Source organism: Artibeus jamaicensis, unplaced genomic scaffold (assembly GCF_021234435.1).
Source record: "Artibeus jamaicensis isolate MK-2021 breed Jamaican fruit bat unplaced genomic scaffold, CSHL_Jam_final contig_475, whole genome shotgun sequence".
NCBI lineage: Eukaryota > Metazoa > Chordata > Mammalia > Chiroptera > Phyllostomidae > Artibeus > Artibeus jamaicensis.
In genome coordinates, this window is record NW_026521852.1 from 3,944,675 (window position 1) to 3,966,895 (window position 22,221).

Here is a 22,221-nt window from a genome sequence, read left to right on the forward strand (position 1 = left end):
TAGTTTCCTATTATGGCTTCCAGTAGGAAAGAACTAGAGATGTTTGGTTCTTGGCCACTTACTCAGCAAAGAGAGTTCCCTACCCCCTGCAAGTGAAAGCCCTTAAATCAGGAGAGCTCCCCTCGTTCAGTGAGACTTCCTGCCAGTAAGCAGCTAACACCTTACAAACTTAGGTGATGGGACTTAATTCATTTGCCCACAGGCACACAGCTATCGTGCAAGTCAAAAGAGGATGCATTTCAGGTAGAAAGAATATCTGTGTCAAGAAGGCAAGTTGATGGAAGTGAAAGTCAAGACTGGGAGTTGATGTGTTACATCCCTTATTGATTGGGTTTCCTTTTATTCCTATGCTTCCCTTCCATGGCAATAGTCTTGCTTCCAGAAGGCACATTCTGTGATTTCTTTCTTTCTTTTTTTTTTTTTTTTAGATTTATTTATTTACTTATTTAATTTTTTTTTACTGTGATTTCTTTACAGACTTTCTATTCTGAGTTTCCTACAGGTTAGTCATCTGGTTTAATTCAACAAGTATCTGGGAGGTTTCTGTGTATAGCTAGTTTTGAAACAGGCCTTGTGGAACAGCCAAAAAGCTGCTGAGAAACGAGATCCCTAAGCCCTGGCGGAGTAAAAAGACTCAACCCTTAGTGAGTGGTGGTCACAGAGAGGCTGCAGGAGATCAATGTGGAGCAGCCAGAGTGAGCTGGGCAGGTCTGCGGAGGTGTGGGACTCAAGGAGGGTCCATGAAGGATGGCAGAAAGCTGTAGAGGGATGTAGGGAGGGTGCACATTCTCTGTCTGGGAAGCTTTCATCCATTCCCAACTTTGTACATTCCTGGTTGGCTGTGATGGTTGTTGTCCTCTGCTAATGCACCTTTCTATAGTTCTTGGGAATTCTATAATTGGCACAAAGAGGATTTAGAGAGTGAAAGTGTCCATTCAATATTTCCATGTATTTTTACTTTCTAGAAAGAGATAAGGGACAGGTATTGACCAAATAAAATAAGGTAGCTCTAACCCCTTCCCATTTCCCTCCTGCTTTAAACTCAAAAATATATGTAACATACTTTACGAACTAGAGATATCTGATTTTCAAGTGTAAAACACACCCAGAACTGTTAAGCTGCCTCAGCTCTTCTTCAGAGTAAAGTGACTTTAGTGAAATTAACATTTAGCTGTTACTAAGAACACTGGGGATAATTGTCGTTTGGGGGGCAGGGAGGAGGATGGAAGAATTCAGAGCAGGGTCAAGAAGGGACCCTTAAGTTGGCTGCCTCAGTGTGCACTTGAGTTAAGATGGTCACAACTGGTTGGGAAAGTTGTATATGTCAGTCTTCCTCTCTCTCAAGGTCTCTTCCACCTGGGATGGTCCAATTTGGGCTCTGGATGAGTTCATTGTCTTTCCAACCATGCTCCCCGGGAGAAAGAAAGGTGCAGAGAAAGATGAATTTCAGATAAAGTGGTGGAGATACACATAGAAGCCTTCCATTCTCTCATACTCCATAAGATACAACTGATGAATCTGTGTATATCAGTGTGTACACCGGTCCATGATGAAGGCTGAAGAGGCAGATGTGAGATACTGTTGGGACTCACGAGAGAGAGGCCAGACCTGGTAGAATTCAGTCTGGCTGTGCCATGGAGTCCTTCCAAGCCAGCTTTGTGTCCTCTCATGTCTCCCTTTCCTCCTTCCAGGCTGTGGAGAACTTCATTTATTCCTGCGCCGGCTGCTGTGTGGCCACGTATGTCTTGGGCATATGTGACCGACACAATGACAACATCATGCTGAAGACGACTGGCCACATGTTTCACATTGATTTTGGCCGCTTCCTGGGACATGCCCAGATGTTTGGCAACATTAAGCGGTCAGTGGTGCTTGGTGGTCTTCTGAAGTAGGGGTGGGGTGGGGGGGTTGGTCAGTGGAAATGGTTCCACTGCTGGTACCAGAGCTGGGACACAAGCCCATGATGGAAGGGGCTGCACTTCAGAGCGTGGTTCAGGCTGAGCAGCTTTGGAGAAGAGAAGACTGAGAAAGAGGTCAGGTCCTTGCAGGGTCTTACAGAAGGCAGGGACCAACTGCTCTCTCCCTGCTGAGGACTAAGCAAAAAGAAAAGAGCCCAAACCACAGCAAAGGGGAATACAATTAGATATCCAGGGAAAAAATCCTGCTAGTTCACAGACAAGAAACCAATGAAGGATGTTTGTGAGGACATTTTAGGATTAAAGTAAAAAAAACCCAAAAAACAAAAAACAGCCCCATCTATCCAGGTTTGCACAGGTAATGAGGGGTGAGGGGAACCATCCCCAGTAAGCCCCCAGGGTGGGCTTCCTCCTCCATGTTAACCTTTTACCTGTATGTTCCCCTTGGCCCAGGGACCGTGCCCCCTTTGTCTTCACCTCGGACATGGCGTATGTCATCAACGGGGGTGACAAGCCTTCCAGCCGCTTCCATGATTTTGTTGACCTTTGCTGCCAAGCCTACAACCTCATTCGCAAGCACACCCACCTCTTCCTCAACCTGCTGGGCCTGGTGAGGAGTTCCATCCTTTCTGAATCCCTCCTTTTTAGCTTCTGGCACTTCTTTAAGACTTCCCTGTCTTGCTTCAAGGGATCCCTGGAGATCTACATTTTTGAGCTCTAGATAAAGGCAGGGCCTAGTCACCCCGGGACAGTGGTGTCCATGAGGGTGTCTGGCTTCCTGCTCCAGCCCCTCCATTCTTATGGCCCTCCAGCCACTGTCCATGACATCCATCTGCCACCCTCTAGGAGGGCTAGGGAGCTTTGCTGTAGAAAATCTTGCCTTTCAGTGGGGAAGAAGCGAGATTCCTGGTTGTTTTAGGCACCGTCTCTTCTCCTTTACTCTCCTTGTAGATGTTGTCCTGTGGGATCCCTGAGCTCTCAGACTTGGAGGACCTCAAGTATGTGTATGATGCCCTGAGGCCTCAGGACACAGAGGCCAATGCCACAACCTACTTTACTAGGTAACACTCTACATACAAAATGTGCTGCCCACCCTAAGTCATTGATTTCCAGGCTGCCTGCTTGGGAGGAGCAGGGCTAGAGAAATGGGAAAGGCTTAGCACAGGGGGCAGAGCCAAGAGTTGACAATGTGGGTATGCTGTCTCAATTTTGCCTCTCACTTAGGCAAATTACTTCACATCTCTCAGACCCATCTGCATTTTGATGCTAATCCTTGTTTATAGAGGTATTGCAATTTGCTCTTACTTACATCCTCACCAGGTCTTGGTCAAAGAATTTGTTTATGGAGGAAGTATGAATTTTTAGTAGTTTTTAGCCCTCTGGATCAAAACCTTCTTCCTCCCTTATCAAAACATGAATTTCATGGTTTCATTTTCCCATGTTTCACAATGTTTCTAGGCACACTGTATATAGCATGGAATTGTCTATGTACGAATGCCTACAATTTTGTATAGATGATATCTCCCATTTTAGTATGCACTCTTTTGGGACTTTGCCAACTAATTTTTTTTCTGTTGGTCTAACACAGAACCTTTCCTTTTGGACTGAAATTTCTAGATTGAACAGTGCTTGGTGAGGTTACATGGTACTGAACCTTGAAATTCAGTTTGACACAATATTTAGATACTCACCTGGTGAGTCTAGGTAGAATCCTTAATTCCTTTCCACCTTGGTTCAACACTCTTCAGCTTAGGAGGGCAGTGAGAGGAGATAAGACCCCTGGATTCACATAATAAATTGCATGTAGATCATTGTGTGCCACTCATGTGCTCTATGAGGATATGACACAGGGAAAATGATTTGATGTGAGTGAAGTGTTATCTCAGATGTCAGGGGATATTCCTTGAGAGAGCTCTGTCCAGGCAGTGGGGACATGGGTCTGTGGTGACATCCTCTTTCTATCCTCTTACACCAACAGGTTGATTGAGTCCAGCCTGGGCAGTGTAGCCACAAAGCTCAATTTTTTCATACATAACCTGGCTCAGATGAAGTTCACGGGCTCAGACGACCGGTTGACCCTTTCCTTTGCCCCCCGCACATATACTCTTCAGCGCTCTGGCCGCCTCAGTGATGTCTTCCTCTGCCGCCAGGAGAAGGTCTTCCACCCCAACAAGGCCTATGTAAGCATCTTCTCCAGTCTGATCTCTCTTGCTCCCAAATGTCCCCAGATTACTGGATTCTGTTTCTTCACATCCACACTGTGGGCACTTGAGTCACCTAGCACTTCATGCTGGGAGCAGTCATAGACCATGTCCCTCTCCCTTGCCTCAGTGGCCTGCCTGGAATCAAGGAGTTGAATTGGATGGTTACTCCCTCTGAGTCAAGGGCCTTGGGAAACATGTGCAGGAAATATTTGCTTTAAAATCCCTCATAGGTACATGGGCACATCACCTTTATCTCCACTGGAGATACTTTTGCCTTCTTCCTTCTGGAAAGTGTATACCCTCCAACACACACACGCAAGCACACACTTCAGTTCCCTTACCTACTCTCCTCGTTGAGTGTGGAGGCTGCGGCAGGTGTTCACTAAGACTGGAACCTTTGCAGATTTATGTGGTAAAGGTGATGCGAGAGAATGCTCATGAGGCCACTTACATCCAGCGGACATTTGAGGAGTTCCAGGAGTTACACAATAAGCTGCGGCTGCTCTTCCCTTCTTCTATGTTGCCCAGGTAGCTGCCCTCTTTACTCTGCTAGAGGGATACTGGAGAGGGAGAATGGATGGGTGGTGTGCCGGACTGTGGGAGCTATAGATCAACAGAAGGTACTTGATTTTCTTGGCCTGGCAATGAGTTTGAGGACAAGTGCTCCCCCTGCTGGCCAAACTCTCCAGATTTTAAAATAAGCTGGAAGGAGAGCAAACTGGATCCAAACGTAGGGGATTTACTAAATGTGAAGATGTTTTAAGGTTTCTAATCTTTTAAAAAGTAAAACAATTTTTCAAATGCTATATAATATGCAGACTTAAACACAGATAAATTCTGGCACATGCTACAACATGGATGAACCTTGAGGACATTATGCTAAGTGAAATAAGCTAGTCACAGAAAGACAAATACTGCGTGATATTCCATTTATATTAAGCAGTATAGTAGTAAAACTCATAAAGACAGAAAGTAAAATGGTGGTGGACAAGGCCTGGGAGGGAGGGGGAACATGAAGAGTTGTTTAGTGGGTAGAAATTCAGTGTTGCGAAATGAAAAGAGTTCTGGAGACAGTAATGATGGTTGCACTTATGAACTTTGTGTCACTGAACTTTACAAGTAACGATGGTTACGACAGTGAATTTTGTTAAGTGTACTTCACCACAAATTTTTACAAAATGATTTTTCAAATGATTTTTACTGGGGAGAAAATGATGGGGGAAACTGGGGACTCCATAGCCCCTGCGGCACTTCTGGGGACCCATAGGACTCTGCCCAGCAGTTTGGCTTTCTCATCTGGTGTCCTCGGAACTGCCGGGGACGCCCTAGGCACAGACCTGGGAAGCTGCGGGAGGAACGGAATCGGTGGGGACCCTAGGAAGGGAGAGTGCTGAGAGATGTGGGTCGGGAGGATGAAATAGCAAATGAAAAGTGACAAATCTTGTTGCCTATTTCTCTTTCGTCTGCCCCTCCTGCGCTTCCTTGTCCGCTGGCCTCACCAGCTTCCCCAGTCGCTTCACGATTGGCCGCCCGCGGGGAGAGGCGGGGGCCGAGCGGCGGCGGGAGGAGTTGAACCGCTACATCCGGCACCTGATCCACGCCGTCCCCGAGGTGGCCGAGGTGGGTGGGAGGTTCCCGGTCCTGGCCTTTCGAGTGCTGCTGCGGGGGTGGGACGCGGCTGACGGGTGGGGTGCCCGCTGCCAATCAGAGTGGGCCTTGGGCTCCGCAGCCCTCAGCTTCCGCTGCAGGGGGGGGAGGGGGAGCGGAAGGAAGGGGAGAGGTCACTCGCCCTCGGGGTCAGGCACGGAAAACCCGGATGCGGTGTCGTGTACGTGTGTGGAGTTACCTGCGGTCCCAGAGGGCTTGGGGATCTCAGAACCTGAGAAAGGAACGGTTCCCGAGGAATAGTGTTTTGGGCAGATAGGGGTTGTGTCTGTCCCTGGACCAAAGCGGTCCGAATGCTCTGTAGTTGCCAGCCAGAAGACAACTCCTTCATAATTTGATGAGAAGGAACTTGATTACAAGCCTACCAGCGAGGACACGCATATCTAAGAGCCAAGCATCTAATCTGTCTTTATTAGGGGAAATCATGCATAAACATCGAGGTAGACGTCATTGTCGCATGTATATAGGAGGGGACATATCTGGGCGCACACAGTCAGGAAACATGTTTATCCATGCATCACAGATTCCGACATGGCAGAAAATTTCCACCCCCGGGAAGATTTTAGAATTTTAAGGAGGATATAATGAGGAAAGTTTAGAGGAGGTTAGTGGAGGTCTTTCAGCCTGCTCCAGCCCTCCCAGGTGATTTCAGCTGGTTAACATCCTGATCCTGCAAAACAGGCCCGGCTTGTCCCTGAAAACCAGTTCTAGTAGAGAAACTTTGAGCAGATCACAAGATAACATCAGACAAATCTTACACATTTTTTAGTGTTTTAGGTGGAGTCACAGGTTAATGGAGGCAAATTTATAAACTAAACAAAAGTTAATCTGTGCTAGGTTACCTGCTAAACTGCATATGTAGGTTAGGTTATGTATCCAATGTTAAAGAACAAAAATTCAACCAAGTAAATTAGTTACTAAACGTGCATGGATCCTGCATCATTTCACCTAATAAATAGAGAGGGGCTTTGAGAAGTTGTACAGGATGGAAGGTTTTTCTAGGTAGAAACTTGGACAGGAAAAGCTGTTAGCAAAAGGTAAGAAAGGATTGTTTCAGGTAAGGGCCAGTTGGTGGGAGGTGGGCACTGTAGAGGTCTTACTTGACTAATTACCTCACTAGTGTTGATCAGGAAATTACAAGTTGATTGGTTCACATTCCTGAGCTTCCTTTTTTATTTCATAAAGGCTGAAGCTGGGTTTTTGTTGTTGTTTTTATTTTTGTTTTTTTGAGAGTACACTTATTAAAGTTGGGGGCAGTGAGACAAGGAAGGACCCAGGATAGAAGAAGCGACAGGAGAGAGGCTAGGCAGGGTGGCTTTGGCTCTCCAGAAATGTTATGGGAAAGGTACGAACCAAGGCAGAGCTGCCTCAGCTCACTGAGAAGTCAGAGAAAAGGGGGCCCTGGAGACAGGGTCAGGGGATCAGCCTGGGTCAAGCTGCCACTGTACATTGCTCCCCTGGTTGCAAGTGTTGTGTGGTCTCTTAGGGAGAGCATGCCAAGGTTGAAGGTTCTTATTTTAAAAAATGTAATTGAGTCTTGTTTTTTTTTTTTTTCTGTCCTTGGATCTGCTTTTTCTTACCACCACTTAGATTTTTTAAAAACAAATTATATTACAATCCGATATAATTTGTTTTTATAATAAATATGTATATAAATAAATAAACATAGCCATCAGATCCATCACCCTAACAAATCAGCAAGCCATTTCCTTGTTTCCTTCCTATTTGTCCACATGCAAATGTGATTCTTATCACAGTTTTATAGTGGTCATAACTTAAATATAATTCTGTACCCTGTTTCTTTTCACTTGGCATTTAGAGTAAACATACTTTTATTTTTTTCTTTAAGAGTAAACATAACTTTAATACATTGACTTGGAATACCATTTTCTCCTTAACTATCTGCCTCTTGAAAGATATTTAGACTATGTCCATTTTTTCCTACTGTTAATGCTAGAATGGATATTTTCACACATTTTGGGGGTTTTAGTTCCTGGTTATTTAGGAAGCATTCTTCAGAGTAGGATTCATGGTCTTTGAGCAAGGCTGGCTCAGGCATTTCCGTGCCTAAGGGAGGGTGTGTGTCTGCAGGGGAGGGAGTGGCAGGCAAGAACAGGCTGCTTTTGACTTAATGTGACCAAACTAGGTCACGTTAAGTGACCTAGTGAATGAAAACACATTCTTGTTTTTTCTTTTTAAAAACCTTTTCATTAGGAGAACTTTAGAGAGACAGTATAATTAGTGTGCACACACACACATATATTCATTAACCTAAGCAGTTAATATTCTGCTATCTTCATCTATTTTTGTATGAAGTATTTTAAAGTAAATCCCAGACATAAGCCATTCTACCTCTAAACACTCAGTCTGCATCTCTAAAACATAAGGACGTGTTCTTACATGATTGTTGTGTTATAGCATCCTGTACATGGCCATCATTCAAAATTGTCCTCTCATCCCCCAAACTTTTTTACACTTGGCTTGTTTGAGCCATGATCCAAGCAAGAACTGTGTATTACACTTGGTTGTTATGTTTTATAAGTCTGTTTTAATCTGGAACAGTCTCTTTCCTTTCTTATTGGGCCATTGTTTTATTGAAGAGGGACCCTGTTTACTGATTTTATTCCAGTGTGATTTGGTGTATACCTTCTTCCACCCCCTGCCCCGGGATGAGAAGGCTGTGAATACCAGCCCAGCTCCCAAGTCCTCAGGTACGGTGCCTTTGTGACACTTCTGCCAATCCCTCTGAACCATTCTCAAGGGTAACTTCTCCTGCCCCGACCTCTTCCCAGTTTTCTTTTCTTCACTTGCGTCTGTTTCTTTGCTTGCTATCTACAGAATCCGGTTTCCCACTCAGGCTGTGGGATCCACTGCTCCTTGTGTGGGTTCCCCAGGGACTGGGTATTCAGTTGATGGGTTACACAAATAGGATAGACCCACCCCCACCCAACTCTAAATCATGTTCACAGATGCCACCTGGCAGATCCCTCAGGGGGTATCAGGAACCTGCCATGAAGGTGTTGTTGGTGGAGGAGGGTCAGAGGAAAATAAACTTGTGCCTGACGCCAGATGGAAACAGCTGGCCTCATGACCTTTCTCGGTTTTCTTTGTCCCTACAGATGGCTCTTGGGCCCGTCCTGTTGGGAAAGTGGGAGGGGAGGTAAAGCTGTCCATCTCCTACAAAAACAATAAACTCTTCATCATGGTGATGCATATTCGGGGCTTGGTAAGTGCATGCACAATTGTCATTTGATTGTTCGTCTTTCTCCTGGTACACCTGACTGGTGAGACCTATACTGCCCCGTCTCATGAGACAAGAGTAACCACAAGTTTGCTGGGTACCCAGTGTTGGGCCTGCTACTGCACCAGGCCTAGGATATGACCAAGCAATACTAGACACAGCTTCTTACACCCTGTGGTCTTCAGCAAGTAGCCTAAGTACTGAGCCTCATTAGAATGAAAATCATGTTAGTATTCACCTCATAGGGTTGTTATGGGCATTAAATGAGATAATGCCTGTAGAACACTTAACATAGTATTTGGTATTGTTATGGTAATTGTGGTGATTGTAATGAGGGAGAAGCCCAAGGGTTTTTTACCTGATTGTACAGGTAAGGCAGCCACATGACCACCCTGAGAATAATCAAGGCAGTATATAATTACTAAAATTTTTGGTACAATTCTAAGAACATTGTGAGTGGACAGGGGAGGGAACTTTTATTGAATTCTTGTAATGTGCTGGACTTTTGTAAGCTGGGACATTGGTATGTGGCAGAAGGACCATGAGCTTTGGAGTCAGAAAAACCTGAATTTCACTCTTATGACATCATTCATTCATTCATTCAACAAATGTTCATCTAGTGCTTACTAGGAGTCAGGCACTGGTACATTAGCTCTGGGTACAGGGTGAGGAAAACAAAATCCTCACCCTCAGGGAGTTTATATAACACTAGGAAGACACAGACAAATACATGGCAAGTGCTGTGGTGAGAAATAAGGCAGAAAAATAATGCAGGGCTGGAATGAGGGTAGTGGCTGTGTTGCACAGAGTGATCAGGGAAGCCCTTGTTGATGAAGGATGTATGTAAGCAAAGATGGAGGAGGTGAGGGGCAAGCCATGCGTATATACCTGAGGGGATACTGTTCCAAACATAGGGTCCAGTTAAAGCCAAAAGCCAGGGGCCCTCCTGGGGTGCATGAGGAACTGCAAGGGGCCCTTGTGGCAGGAGCCTGTGGAACAAAGGGGAGAGTGGGGGCTCATGAGTTGGGGGAGAGCACAGCTGACTGGAGGGCATAGTCAGGAGCGGTCTTCTACCCTGAATGATATGGGAACCACTGGGGGCCTTTGAGCAGAGGCGTGTAAGCAAAAATTAATTTTAGACTGTAATAAAAGTTTAAAAAGCATTTATTTGAGCAAAAAGAACTGCCACCAGGCAGACACAGATTCAGGTAGCAGTCTTCATTGTTCTCTGCTGAGATAAGGAGAGATCACCTTTTTGTAGAAAGTTCCTGCCCAAGTTCCCAGTTTCATGCAGATGAGATTTCCAAGTTGTTCTGTTCTAATTGATTATTATGGAGCAGTTCTGAGTGGGATCTGGCACTCGGTCCCTTGGTCAATAGACAAGACCAGGAGCTCCCTTACGATAATTGACTCAGCTGCATAATCGTTGACTAAGCAGGACATAGTACAGGAACCTGAAAGTTCAGTCTGAGGTTCTTCCTGGTGTGCGGAGTACGTGAGAAGCCCCTGTCAGCAAATGGCCCTTAGGCTGTTAGTCATGAGATCTTGGCCCTCAGTTGATCATGGGGAGTCCATCTCAGCAGGTAAATTCCTTCTTGTGTTTCACATCAAATGAATTTTTCTTCTTGGGGGACTACAGGCATAAGATCTAACTTGAGATTTAAAAGGATCAGGCTGGATGAATCACTAATTGGTTGACCTTGAGCAAGAAACTTAATTTCTCTGACTCATTTCTCTACATCTTACAGGGTTACTTGCATCAAGTAACAAAATAGACAAAGACACTGGGCGAGGCAGAGAGATACCTGGGGATATGATCATTCATTCATGCCCTGAGCATTTGTGTAAACAGTATAGATTGGATATAACAGGCAATCTGACTGATATTTTAGTAGGACTCCTAACATTATGGTAGATATTTTTATCAGAATGGAAGGAGCTGGGAAGCAGCCAAGTAAATTATATGCATTTCGAGAAGCCAGGTGTAAGATGAGAGTCTGGATCAGGGTGTGATCACAGGAATGGTGATAAAAAGACAGAAGAATCTTCATCCTTTTTTGGTTTTCATTCCCTCTGTAGCAACTGCTCCAGGATGGGAATGACCCTGACCCCTATGTGAAGATTTATCTCCTTCCTGACCCTCAGAAAACCACTAAGAAGAAAACCAAAGTGGCCCGGAAAACCTGCAACCCCACCTACAACGAAATGGTGTGTAGGGAAGGTGCTGGGGTGGGGCAGGGTTTGTAAATAAAGTTGTGTTAGAACAGGGCCACAACTATTCTTTTAAATATCCTCTGTGGCTGCTGATGTTGCAGGGGCAGGGTTGTGTAGCTGTGACATAGACCAGACTAGATGACCTAGAAAGCCATGTTTATTCTTGCCCTTTAGATGGAAATTCTGTGGACCCTCAGGGTTGGGGTTCCAGAGCTGGGCGTGGCCTGGCCCCTGTCTTATGGGAAAAGGAGTCTCCTGATCCTTTGCTGATAAGAGCAGTGTCTCTAATTTAAAAAAAAAAAAAAAAAAAGCCCCTCATTTGCTTGAACTCTGAGCAAAGAACAAAGTTCTTTGAAGCTTCCTTTGGCTTCGGTGTGCCTTCTGTATTCCCTTGGGCTCTGGTTAGGGAGGTACAGTGGTGTTCGCCTCAGCAGATAAAGTGACCACAGACGTAAGCATCTCCCTCCTCCAACGTTTCCTCTCTTACGACTTTGATCTTCCCAATCTCTGCATTTGCAGCTGGTGTATGATGGGATCCCCAAGGGAGACCTGCAGCAGCGGGAGCTACAGCTGAGTGTGCTAAGTGAGCAAGGATTCTGGGAGAACATTCTCCTTGGAGAGGTGCACATCCGCCTGCGAGAGCTGGACCTGGCCCAGGAGAAGACTGGCTGGTTCGCACTAGGATCTCGAAGTCATGAGACCTCATGAGCCCAGCAGAGCCCCCACCCAGGGCCCCAGACTGGTGGTGGAGGGGACTGGGCCCCAGACTGGTAGGGGAGAAGCCTCTTGCTGCTTGACTTGTCTTTTTCTTATGAACAGGCAGGGCCCTTGGCAGGCCTCCCTGCTGTCCAGGTGGATGGGGCCTCTGTGGTGGCAGGCAGGGAGAGGAAGAGGCCCTCTGCCATCCCCTCCTCTGCAGACTGCATTTGAGTTGGTTGTAATGAGCAGCCCCTTGGAGGCTGTGAGGTTGCAGCAAAGTTTTAAGTTTACCTTGTGTCAAGGGAGCAATGCCTGGTTTGGGGTATGTGGGGTGGGCTGTATGAAGTAGAGTTTGGGGGGAGGGTGGGCGGATATCTTTATTTTTATTTTTAAAAAATGAAATAGTAATGTTGTCCTAACTGGACAGGAAGCCTTGTGAGAAGGGACTTACATATGCCTCAGAAGGCAAAAAGAGGAAGATTATTTGGACTTTTTGTATGACTAAGGTTCTTATTGGACTTTTCTCTAGGATTTGTTTTGTTTTTCTCTCAATAAGAATTATTTGGAGAGGGGCCCAGTGGGTCCTTGGTGAGAGCCCCCCTCTCTAAGGGCAGGCTGGGGAGAGGCAGGGTGGGCTGCATGTGCTGGACTGAGGCCTGTGCTGCTGGGCCTTTCTGATTTTGCCTCCAAAGGAGAGCAATGTGATACCTATGTGTCAAAGGAAGGGCCTTTCTTATGGGGTTCCGTAAAGGAGCTGTATTCAGGGACCCGTGCTCCTTTGGGGGGAATTCTTCCTCTACTTTGCCAGGACTCACCCTGAATATGTCTTCTACACCTCCATTCTTTCACCCTTCTGGGGGCCATCTGGTCCCAGTGAGTACACTGGGGCTGCTCCCCCATAGGTCTCTCTCTTCATATTTCTCTGTGGGATGAAAATGCTGCCTTGGCCCTTGATTTCATTTCACCCATGGGTATCCAGGCTCTGGGAAGGGGCCCTAGGCTTCAGATGCCAATGTGGCTGCCTGCTGGTTAATCCTGGGAAGACTTCTTTCGTGCTGCTTCTCTCCCAAACTCCATTCTGTCACATTTTTAATAAGAATTTCCCTCATTTTATGGGGCCATACACCTACTTAGTCTGGAGCCAAAAGGAAAGGGGCTGGAGTCCCGTCAAAACTTGTTTTTTCCAGTGGTTTTCTTTGCTCTCAAGGAGACTGGATTGGAGCGGTGATTGACCTGGAGCTGGGAGGGAGAGACTGGGTCTCTTAGCTCTTAATACCCCGCATTTACAATCACTTGGATTTGAAATTCACTCTTGCGCTTTCCTTCAAAATGTATCTTCCTTGAAAAACAAGAGGGAGAGACTTTTAGTTTAATATTAATGTTTTAAACTAGTATTGGCCCGATGTGCCCTGTGATTGGGGAGCAGAGATAATGGGGGACACTTTGCAAACGGCCTGTCCTTCCTCAGCTTCTTCTCCAGCTCCAAGGATCAGAAATCCCCCGCTTTGCTGACTCATTCCATAACTGGAGAAAGAAGCTCCACTCATTACAGCCATAGGGCAGCAAGGAAGTTTAAACTTTTCTTTTAAATTAAAAATGGCAAGTATAAAGCTGGCTGTTGTGGGGAGAGGCTAGGGAAGTGGGGAACAGGAGTGGACTTCTCCAGATGAATGGACCATAGATGTGTTACTGGCTTTGTGCCTGTAGCTCATTTTATTTGGACCCTCTGTGTCCCTGGTTTAAAGAGGTCTATGTATTGTACCCACTTTCCAGATGTCCTTGTAGCTCCTACTTTCTCTGGAATTGTATTTTTTAATAAATGACATTTAAGAAAAACAAAGTTATCATTTTCATGATTGGTTGATGTTTACATGTTTAGAGTAAACATCTGGCATACAAGAGAAAAATAATACTAATGGCTTACAAATGGTAACTTTTATATATACTGGTGCACTTCACTTGATGTTTTACATCTGTCACTAAACAAAGCCTCACAACTTGATACAACAGGTGAGTATTATCATCCCCATTTTATAGACGAAGAAACTGAAGCTCATGGGATTAATAATTTTACTAAGGAAACAGCCACTCAGCTTGGATCTGGAATTCAAATGCAAGTTTATTTGACTCCTTCTAGGCCATGTTAAATACAGTTCCTTAAAAATGCTATAATATGTTAATTTTCAGAGTGTTTTAATATATATGATATCATGTCTTACTACAACTATCCTGGAAAGTCGATATGGCTCATTTGTTAATTCTGTTGCCACTTACTGTGCTTCCCAGGACTACCTAGCTCACCTAGCAGGCCTCCATCCACAGGGTATGCAGGCCTTTAGTTGTACGCTGGGTCCTGTACCAGGGACCAGGCTGAGGTTTAAAAGGTAAGTTAAGACAATCCTTGCCTTGATGTGGTAGCTCAGTTGGTTATAGAGTCCTGATACACCAAGGCTGCAAGTTCAATCCCGAGTCAGGGCACATACAAGAATCAACCAATGAATGCATAAATAAGTGGAACAACAAACCGATGTTTATTTCTTTCTCTCCCTCTCTCTTCTTTCCTCTCTCTCAAAAAAGAGTCAATAAATAAAAAAATTTTTCAAAAGACAGTCCTGTATGTTTAAAAAAGTCACTGCCTAGTTATATTTACCCAACCCCATTTTATGAGAGAGCAGAGCCATAGCCCAGAGTTGAATACTCCAAATGGAAGATGAAGGTGATGTGATCTTTGTTCCAGCATTTTACCCAGAAGTTTTCAGACCTCTCCAGGGGGAGTCATATTTCCTGTTGAGAAATTTTGTGCAGCTTCCAAGGGATTTTTAGTAGTAGACAGGAGGAAGTGTCACCTGCCATATTTCTAAGTGGTTTTCAGGGGTAACCGCAGTGCTGGAAAGTCCCAAGGGACCTTTAAAAGGTTAGAATGTGGGACCCTGGCTGGTGTGGCTCAGTGGATTGAGTGCCAGCCAGCAAACCAAAGGGTTGCCAGTTTGATGCTCGGTCAGAGCACATGCCTGGGTTGTGGGCCAGGTCCCCAGTAGAAAGCATACAAGAGGCAACCACATATTGATGTTTCCCTCTATCTCCTTCCCTTCCCCTCTCTCTAAAAATAAATATTTTTTAAACATATTTTATTTATTTATTTTTAGAGAGAGGGGAAGGGAAGGAGAGAGAGTGGGAGAGAAACATCAATGTGTGGCTGCCTCTCACATGTCCCCCACTGGGGACCCGGCCCTCAACCCAGGCACACGCCCCGACCAGGAATCGGACCAGCAACCCTTTGCCTCACAGGCCTGTGCTCAATCTACTGAGCCACACCAGCCAGGGCAATAAAATATTTTTTAAAAAAGCTAGAATGTGGGTCTGGCAAGAGTCTTAGTTAAAGGAAATTTCTTGGCCAGTTGGGGCAGAGGTCTGAACCACCTGATGGAGTGAGAGTGAGAGGGCTGTGGATTGGGGAATCGGGTTGCCTGAGGAGGAGAGAAAAGAAGCCCGGGAGCCCAGGTTCTCTGAGCTCAAAGAGAGGTGGCAAAATGAAGTAACTCAACTTGCTGGGAATTTGGGGGAGGCAAAAATTAGACTGGATTTGAAAGGTTAAAAGTGAGGCAGCATTTTAACCTGTGAGGTAATTGTAGTGACTGGGACTTGTGTGAGGTGTCTAGTCAACAAGTAACACTGACAGCCTCCTTGGGGTCAGGTGAAGCACCGGGCTGTGTGGCGACTTAGATGATAAAGGTGTGGGTCCTGTCTTCGATTTCAGCACAGCTAGGTGGTCATGGACACAGGTAATTGCAGGGCAGCGTCTCAGGGCCAAAGTGGAAATGGGAAAGGTCAGTCTGGAGTTCGGATATGGAAGTCCTCAGCATTTAAGTGGCATTGAATGCCATGGAACTGGATGAGATCACTTAGATTAGAGAGGCTAGAAAACGGGTGGACTGAGCTCTAACGCAGGTCGACATGTAGAGGAGGAGCCACCAAAATTGCATGGAAACCAAGAAACTGGTGTCATGGGAGCCTAAAGACAAGTACTGTTGATATCCTAGGGCTACCATAACAAAGTGACACAAACTAGGTGGCTTAAACAACAGAAGTTTCTTTTCTCACAGGCTTGGAATATGGACATCCAAGATCAAGGTATTGTCGGGGTTGATTCCTTCTGAGGTTGAGAAGGAGAATCTGTTCCATGCCTCTGTAGGTTCTAGTGGTTTACTGGTAGTCTGTGGCATTCCTGGCTGGTAGATGCATCACCCCAGTGTCTGCCTCATGTTCACATGGTGTTCTCCCAGTGTGTGTGCATGTTTCTCTATGTCCAAATTTTCCCTTTGTATAGGGGTATAGTTATACTGGATTAGAGTGTACCAAATGACCTCAGTTTAACTTGCAAAAAACTTTTCCAAATAAGGACATATTCAAAGATACTGTAATTAGGGAATTAGGAGTTCAGTATTTTCTAGGGTAGTACAGTTCAACCTATGACAAAATGATTTGGTAAAAATGCTGTTGGTGACTTTAATAAGATCTGTTTGAATGAATGGAGGGAATGAAAGCCACACTGGAATAACTTAAAGAGAATAGGTCATGAGAAAGTAGAAACCATCAACATGGATAATTTTTTGTATTTTTAGGTATATTTTATTAATTATCCTATTACAGCTGTCCCATTTTTTCTCCCTCTTATCCCCCTCGACTCTGTATCCCCCTTCCCACCATCATTCCCCCAACCTCTATTTCATGTCCATGGGTTGTACATATAAGTTCTTTGGCTTCTCCATTTTCCACACTATTCTTAACCTTCCCCTATCTATTTTGTGCCTACCAATTGTGCTTCTTATTCCCTGTACCTTTTTTCCCCATTTTCCCCTCCTGCTCTGCACTGATAACCCTCCATGTGATCTCCATTTTTGATTCTTTTCCTGTTCTAGTTGTTTGCTTAGTTTTTGGTTTTGTTTTTTAGGTTCACTGGTTGATAGTTGTGAGTTTGTTGTCATTTTACTGTTCACATTTTTTATCTTCTTTTTCTTAGATAAGTCCCTTTAACATTTCATATGCCTTGGTGGTGATGAACTCCTTTAACTTGACCTTGCCCGGGAAACACTTGATCTGCCCTTCCATTCTAAATGATAGCTTTGCTGGATAGAGTAATCTTGGATGTAGGTCTTTTGATTTCATGACTTGGAATACTTCTTTCCAGCCCCTTCTTGCCTGCAAGGTTTCTTTTAAGAAATCAGCTGATAGCCTTATGGAAACTCCTTTGTAGCTGACTGTCTTCTTTTCTCTTGTTGCTTTTAAGATTCTCTCCTTATTTTTAACCTTGAATAATTTAATTATGATGTGCTTTGGTGTGTTCCTCCCTGGGTGCAACTTCTTCGAGACTCTCTGAGCATCCTGGACTTCTTGGTAGTCTATTTCCTTTGCCAGATTGGGGAAGTTTTCCTTTATTATTTGTTCAAAGAACTTTTCAATGTCTTGCTCTTCCTCTTCTGGCACCCCTATGATTTGGATGTTGGAACATTTAAAGTTGTCCCAGAAATTCTAAGCCTCTCCTCTTTTTTTTTTTGTTTTTTGTTTTTTGAATTCTTATTTCTTCATTCTGTTCCAGTTGGATGTTTATTTCTTACTTTCATTCCAAATAATTGATTTGAGTCCCAGTTTCCTTCCCTTCACTGTTGGTTCCCTGTACATTTCCCTTTATTTCACTTTGCCTAGCCTTCACTTTTTCCTCTATTTTGTGACCATACTCAATAATTTCTGTGAGCATTCTGACTACCAGTGTTTTGAACTCTGCATCTGATAGGTTGTCTATTTCCTTGTCGCTTAGTTCTCTTTCTGTAGTTTTGACCTGTTCTTTCATTTGGACTATAGTTCTTTGTCTTGGTGTTCCTGTTATATTGTAAGGGGCGGAGCCTTCTGTATTAGCCAAGGTGGAGCAGCCCACGTTGCTGCGTTGTGGGCTATATGTGGGGGAGGAGTCAGAGGGAGTAACACTGCTTGCTTGCTTGCCTAGTTCTCACCCCACCTTCCGTCATTTCCTTTGCTTCCCACAAGCAGATTGTGCCCTTTCAGGTGCTGAGTCGTCAGTGGGTGGGCTTGTGTTCATTCTAGGATCCCATGAGCCTCTCCAACGGACAATCCTGTGAGATGGAGTTTCTCCCACCACCGGCCCCTTCACAGGTTTTTACAACCAGAGGTTTTGAGGCTTTACTTTCCAGTGCTGAATCTCTGGGTTGTGAGGTTTGTCTCACTTCCCAGTGTTCCTCCCAGCTTCTCCCCATGTGAATGTGGGACTGTCTCATCTACCAGCCGCCACCTCGCCCATTCCAGTCAGCCAGCTGCTGCCTTGTTCCACATCCTCTCTGCCCTGGCTTCCTATCTCTACCTTTCCTATGAGTCTGGATGAATGTTTCTTCTATAACTCCTTGGTTGTTGGACTTCCATACAGTTTGATTTTCTGGCAATTCTCATTGTTTTACGTTTTTTAATTGGTTGTTATCCTTCTCTTGGTTGTACGAGGAAGTGAAGACTATCTACCTACACCTCCATCTTGGCCAGAACTCCAGTATTTTTAAGACAGGTGACATTAATCTATGTTAATGTGAGTGCTCTAGTGACTTGAGAGAGATTATAGGTTATAGGAAAGAAGTGAGTGATAAGGGAGGGCAGAATTCCATGAATAGACATGAAGGGATAGGATCCAGGAAGCTTCTTTGCTTGTAGTGGGATCGAAGGCAGAGTGTGTGGATCCAGGTGTGGGTAAATTGGTGAATTTGGTGATGGAAAGATGAGGTTATTCAAGTCCAATTGTATTTATTTTCTCAATGAAGTATGTGGTGTGATCATAAGTTGAGAGTGTTTATAAGTATGCTGGAAATATAAAAAAAGAAACATATGAAACAGTCCCAGTGTAGGAGAAGCAAAGCTACTATGGATATGGATATCTGTAGCAGTGTCTGGCATTGATGAAATTTGTGATCACAAACAGGAAGTGCGTCAGTCAGCATAGTTGAGTGCTGTTCTCCAGCACTGATTAGCACTGATTAGCAGTATACCCTACAAGGGTATAGGCTCTGGACAACTTCATAGTTGGGTGTAACTAAGGCGGGAATCTTGCCAAAGAAGAATGTTGGAGTAGGAGCAAGGCAAAAGAATGAAGTCTTTGCAAAGGGGTAGTTTTAATGCTGGATTGTGGAATTTACACTCAGTGAGGAGGGAAGTGAAGGGAGATGAATCACAAAACACTGGTAATTGCAATGTTTTTGAGATTTCTGGGTTTTAATAAGTCACCCAATAAGCAATACCAGGGCAGTGAGTTAGAAAGGAGGTGGTGTCCAGAGTATGGAATGCTTGGAAATAAGATTTTGGAGGTGGTACTAATGCTGAAAAATGAAGTAAACTATACACCTTTTACCTCAGGCCCAGCAAAATGTTTAAAAATAAACATAAGTAACTGAAATTGAAATGATCTACTAAAGTGCCAGTCAATTTGCCAGTCCAAAGACTTCTTGGCTTCACCAGCATGTACACAGACACAGCAACATGTTATCTTTGTGTACAGAGCTGCCCCGCCTCTCTGCCCTCTAGTTGATAGTAGGCCAGAGGAGGCTGGCTCACACTTTATTTACATGTCAAGACTGACAAGGCAGTCACATATTTTTATAGCTTTTCAATACTTTCGGATTGCATTTTTCCCTTTTATTTTTAAAATTATATTTTATTGAGTATGCTATTACAGTTATCCTGAATTTTCCCCTTTGTCCCCCTCCGTCCAGCACTCCCTACTCCCTCAGGCAATCCCCTCCCCTTTGTTCCTGTCCATGGGTCGTGTGTCCTTTGGTTACTCCATTTCTTATACTGTTCTTTACATTCTCTTGCCTATTCTGTAACTACCTATTTAATACTTCTTAATCTCCTTTCCTCTCCACCCATTCCCCCCCTCCCTCCTCCTATCTGGCAACCACCTGGTAACTACTTTTCTCTTGCTGCTTTTAAGATTCTTTCTTGCAGTGGCTGGTGTAGCTGAGTGGATTGAGCATGGCCCTGCAAACCAAAGGACTGAGGTTTAATTCCCAGTCAGGGCACATGCTTGGGTTGCAGGCCAGTTCCCAGCAGGGAACGCAGGAGAGACAACCATACATTTATATTTCTTTCCCTCTCTCCTTCCCTTACCCTCTAAAGATAAAAAAAATAATTTTTTAAAAAGAGAAATGTTAAAAAATCTTTATCTTTAAATCTTAGTGTTTTAATTATGATGTGTCTTGGAGTGGGCCTCTTTGCATCCATCATAATTGGGATTCTCTGTGCTTTCTGGACTTTCATGCCTATTTCCCTCACCAAATTAGGGAAGTTTTCTTCACTATTTTTTTTTTTCAGATGGGGTTCCAATGTCTTGCTCTTTCTCTTCTTTTTCTGTCACCCCTGTGATGTGAATGTTGAAACACTTGAAGTTGCTTCAGAGGCTGCTTATAATATCCTCACTTTTTTATATTCTTTTTTTCTTGTTCTGATTGGTTGTTTCCTTATGTTCCAAATCGTTGATTTGATTCTCAGCTTCATCCACTCTACTGTTGTTTCCCTGTAAATTGTTCTTAACTTCAATTAGTGTATCCTTCGTTTCTGACTGGATCTGTTTTATGCTGTTGAGGTTCTTACTAAGTTCCCAAGCATTCCTATAATCAGTGTTTTGAACTTTGCATCTGATAGCTTATTTTCATTTTGTTTAGTTTTTTTCTGTAGTTTTGATCTGTTCTTCCTTTTGGGCCATGTTTCTTTGTCTCCTTGTTTTGGCAGCCTCCTTGTGTTTGTTTCTATGTCTTAATAGTGTGGCCTAATATAGTAGGTGTCCTATAGGGTCCAATGGCGCAGCCTCCCTTATCACCCAAACTAGGTACTCGAGGTGAGCCTTTCATGTGGGCTGAGAACACCCTTCTCTTGTGGTTGAGACTTGGTTGTTTTTGGTAGATCAGTGGGAGGGATATACCAAGGCCAGTCAGGGGCAAGGATTGGCTGTGACCATTTACCACCAACCTCTGCCCTCTGTGGAGGATCAGCAGTGTAGAGGAAGGGTGCTGCTGCTCTGATGTGGTCTATAGCTGTCCACTGGGTGCATTGGCCTTGGGGTTTCCCCAGTGATGCAGGACAAGGTCAGTCCCCACCTGTGTTTTGCCCAGGGTCACCCTGCTTTGAACCATAAAGGAACCTGAGATGGCTGCTACTTCTGCTTGGCTTGGAGATTCCCAGGTGAAGCCAATCTGTGAATATTGGCTGATGCTGCTTGTGTCAGGCCTGGGGCTCACTGAGGCCAGCTGTTAGGTATTGTAGAGGATTTAGAAAGTTGTGCAGCTTGAGCCAAGACCAGCCATTCATATGGAAAAAGCAGTTTGGGTGGATCAGTATGTTTGGTGGGGTGGAGTCTCTAGGGATCTTTAAAGCAGGTCAAACAGTGTTAGCCATTGATTTTTTTCCCCTTTTAAAAAATAAAATTATGTATCCAATAATTAGATGTTTTGGAGGAAGGGGAATTCCATTTAAGAAAGTTTTTAGAAAATTTGTTCAGGATCATGTAAGTAGTGTTAGCGACAAAGTTGAGAATGCAATGCTAGATGCTTGGTCATAAGGAAGATGCTAGTATGTTAAAGTATTATTAGTCTTCTATTAAACGTTTATTGGGCACCTATTATGTGTCAGTCAACATGTTAGGTCAACAGTTCCTAAACTTTTTTTATCTTAGGACCTCTTTACATTCTTAGAAATTATTGAGGATCCCAAGAAATTTTTATTTATGTAGATTACATCTATTGGTAGCTACTGTTTTAGAACTCAAAATTGAGGAACTGAAAAATACTTATTTAAAAAGAATAAACCCCAAACACATCAACAGAAGAGACGTTTTTATTAAAAATTTATTTTTGACCTTGAGAATCCTTTGAAAGGGTCTTTTTTTTTTTAATTTTCCCAGAAGCATTTGGGATCTTTTTTTTTTTTTAAATTTATCTTTAGAGGGGAAGGGGGGAAGGAGAGAGGGAGAGAAACATCAATGTATGGTTGCCTTTCGTGCGTCCCCTGCTGGGAACTGGCCTGCAGGGAACCAGCCTGCAACCCAGGCATGTGCCCTGACTGGGAATCGAACCGTGATTGTCTGGTTCGCAGGCCTGCGCTCAATCCACTGAGCTACACCAGCCAGGGCTGAAAGGGTCTTAAAATGAGATCCTCAAGGGTGCCCAGACTGTACTAGGTATTGGAACACAGCCCTTATGGAACTGAGACCAGCAGGAAGAATAAGCATGCAGTA

At 44.3% G+C, this 22,221-nt stretch overlaps 1 protein-coding gene across 7 annotated transcripts in view; it reads left to right on the top strand.

The window, feature by feature from the left end:
* Positions 1–13,769, top strand: part of PIK3C2B (phosphatidylinositol-4-phosphate 3-kinase catalytic subunit type 2 beta) — a 66,702-nt gene extending 52,933 nt beyond the window's left edge. For all 7 annotated transcript variants that reach the window (XM_037155306.2, XM_053667956.1, XM_037155309.2 and 4 more), the window contains 10 exons: positions 1,692–1,861; positions 2,370–2,526; positions 2,868–2,977; positions 3,895–4,096; positions 4,524–4,648; positions 5,623–5,740; positions 8,415–8,496; positions 8,905–9,011; positions 11,106–11,234; positions 11,760–13,769. In XM_037155306.2, the coding sequence (XP_037011201.2) occupies positions 1,692–1,861; positions 2,370–2,526; positions 2,868–2,977; positions 3,895–4,096; positions 4,524–4,648; positions 5,623–5,740; positions 8,415–8,496; positions 8,905–9,011; positions 11,106–11,234; positions 11,760–11,948 (1,389 nt within the window). In that variant the 3' untranslated portion in view covers positions 11,949–13,769. The remainder of the gene's footprint in view (positions 1–1,691; positions 1,862–2,369; positions 2,527–2,867; positions 2,978–3,894; positions 4,097–4,523; positions 4,649–5,622; positions 5,741–8,414; positions 8,497–8,904; positions 9,012–11,105; positions 11,235–11,759) is intronic.
* The last annotated feature ends 8,452 nt before the right edge of the window (positions 13,770–22,221 follow it).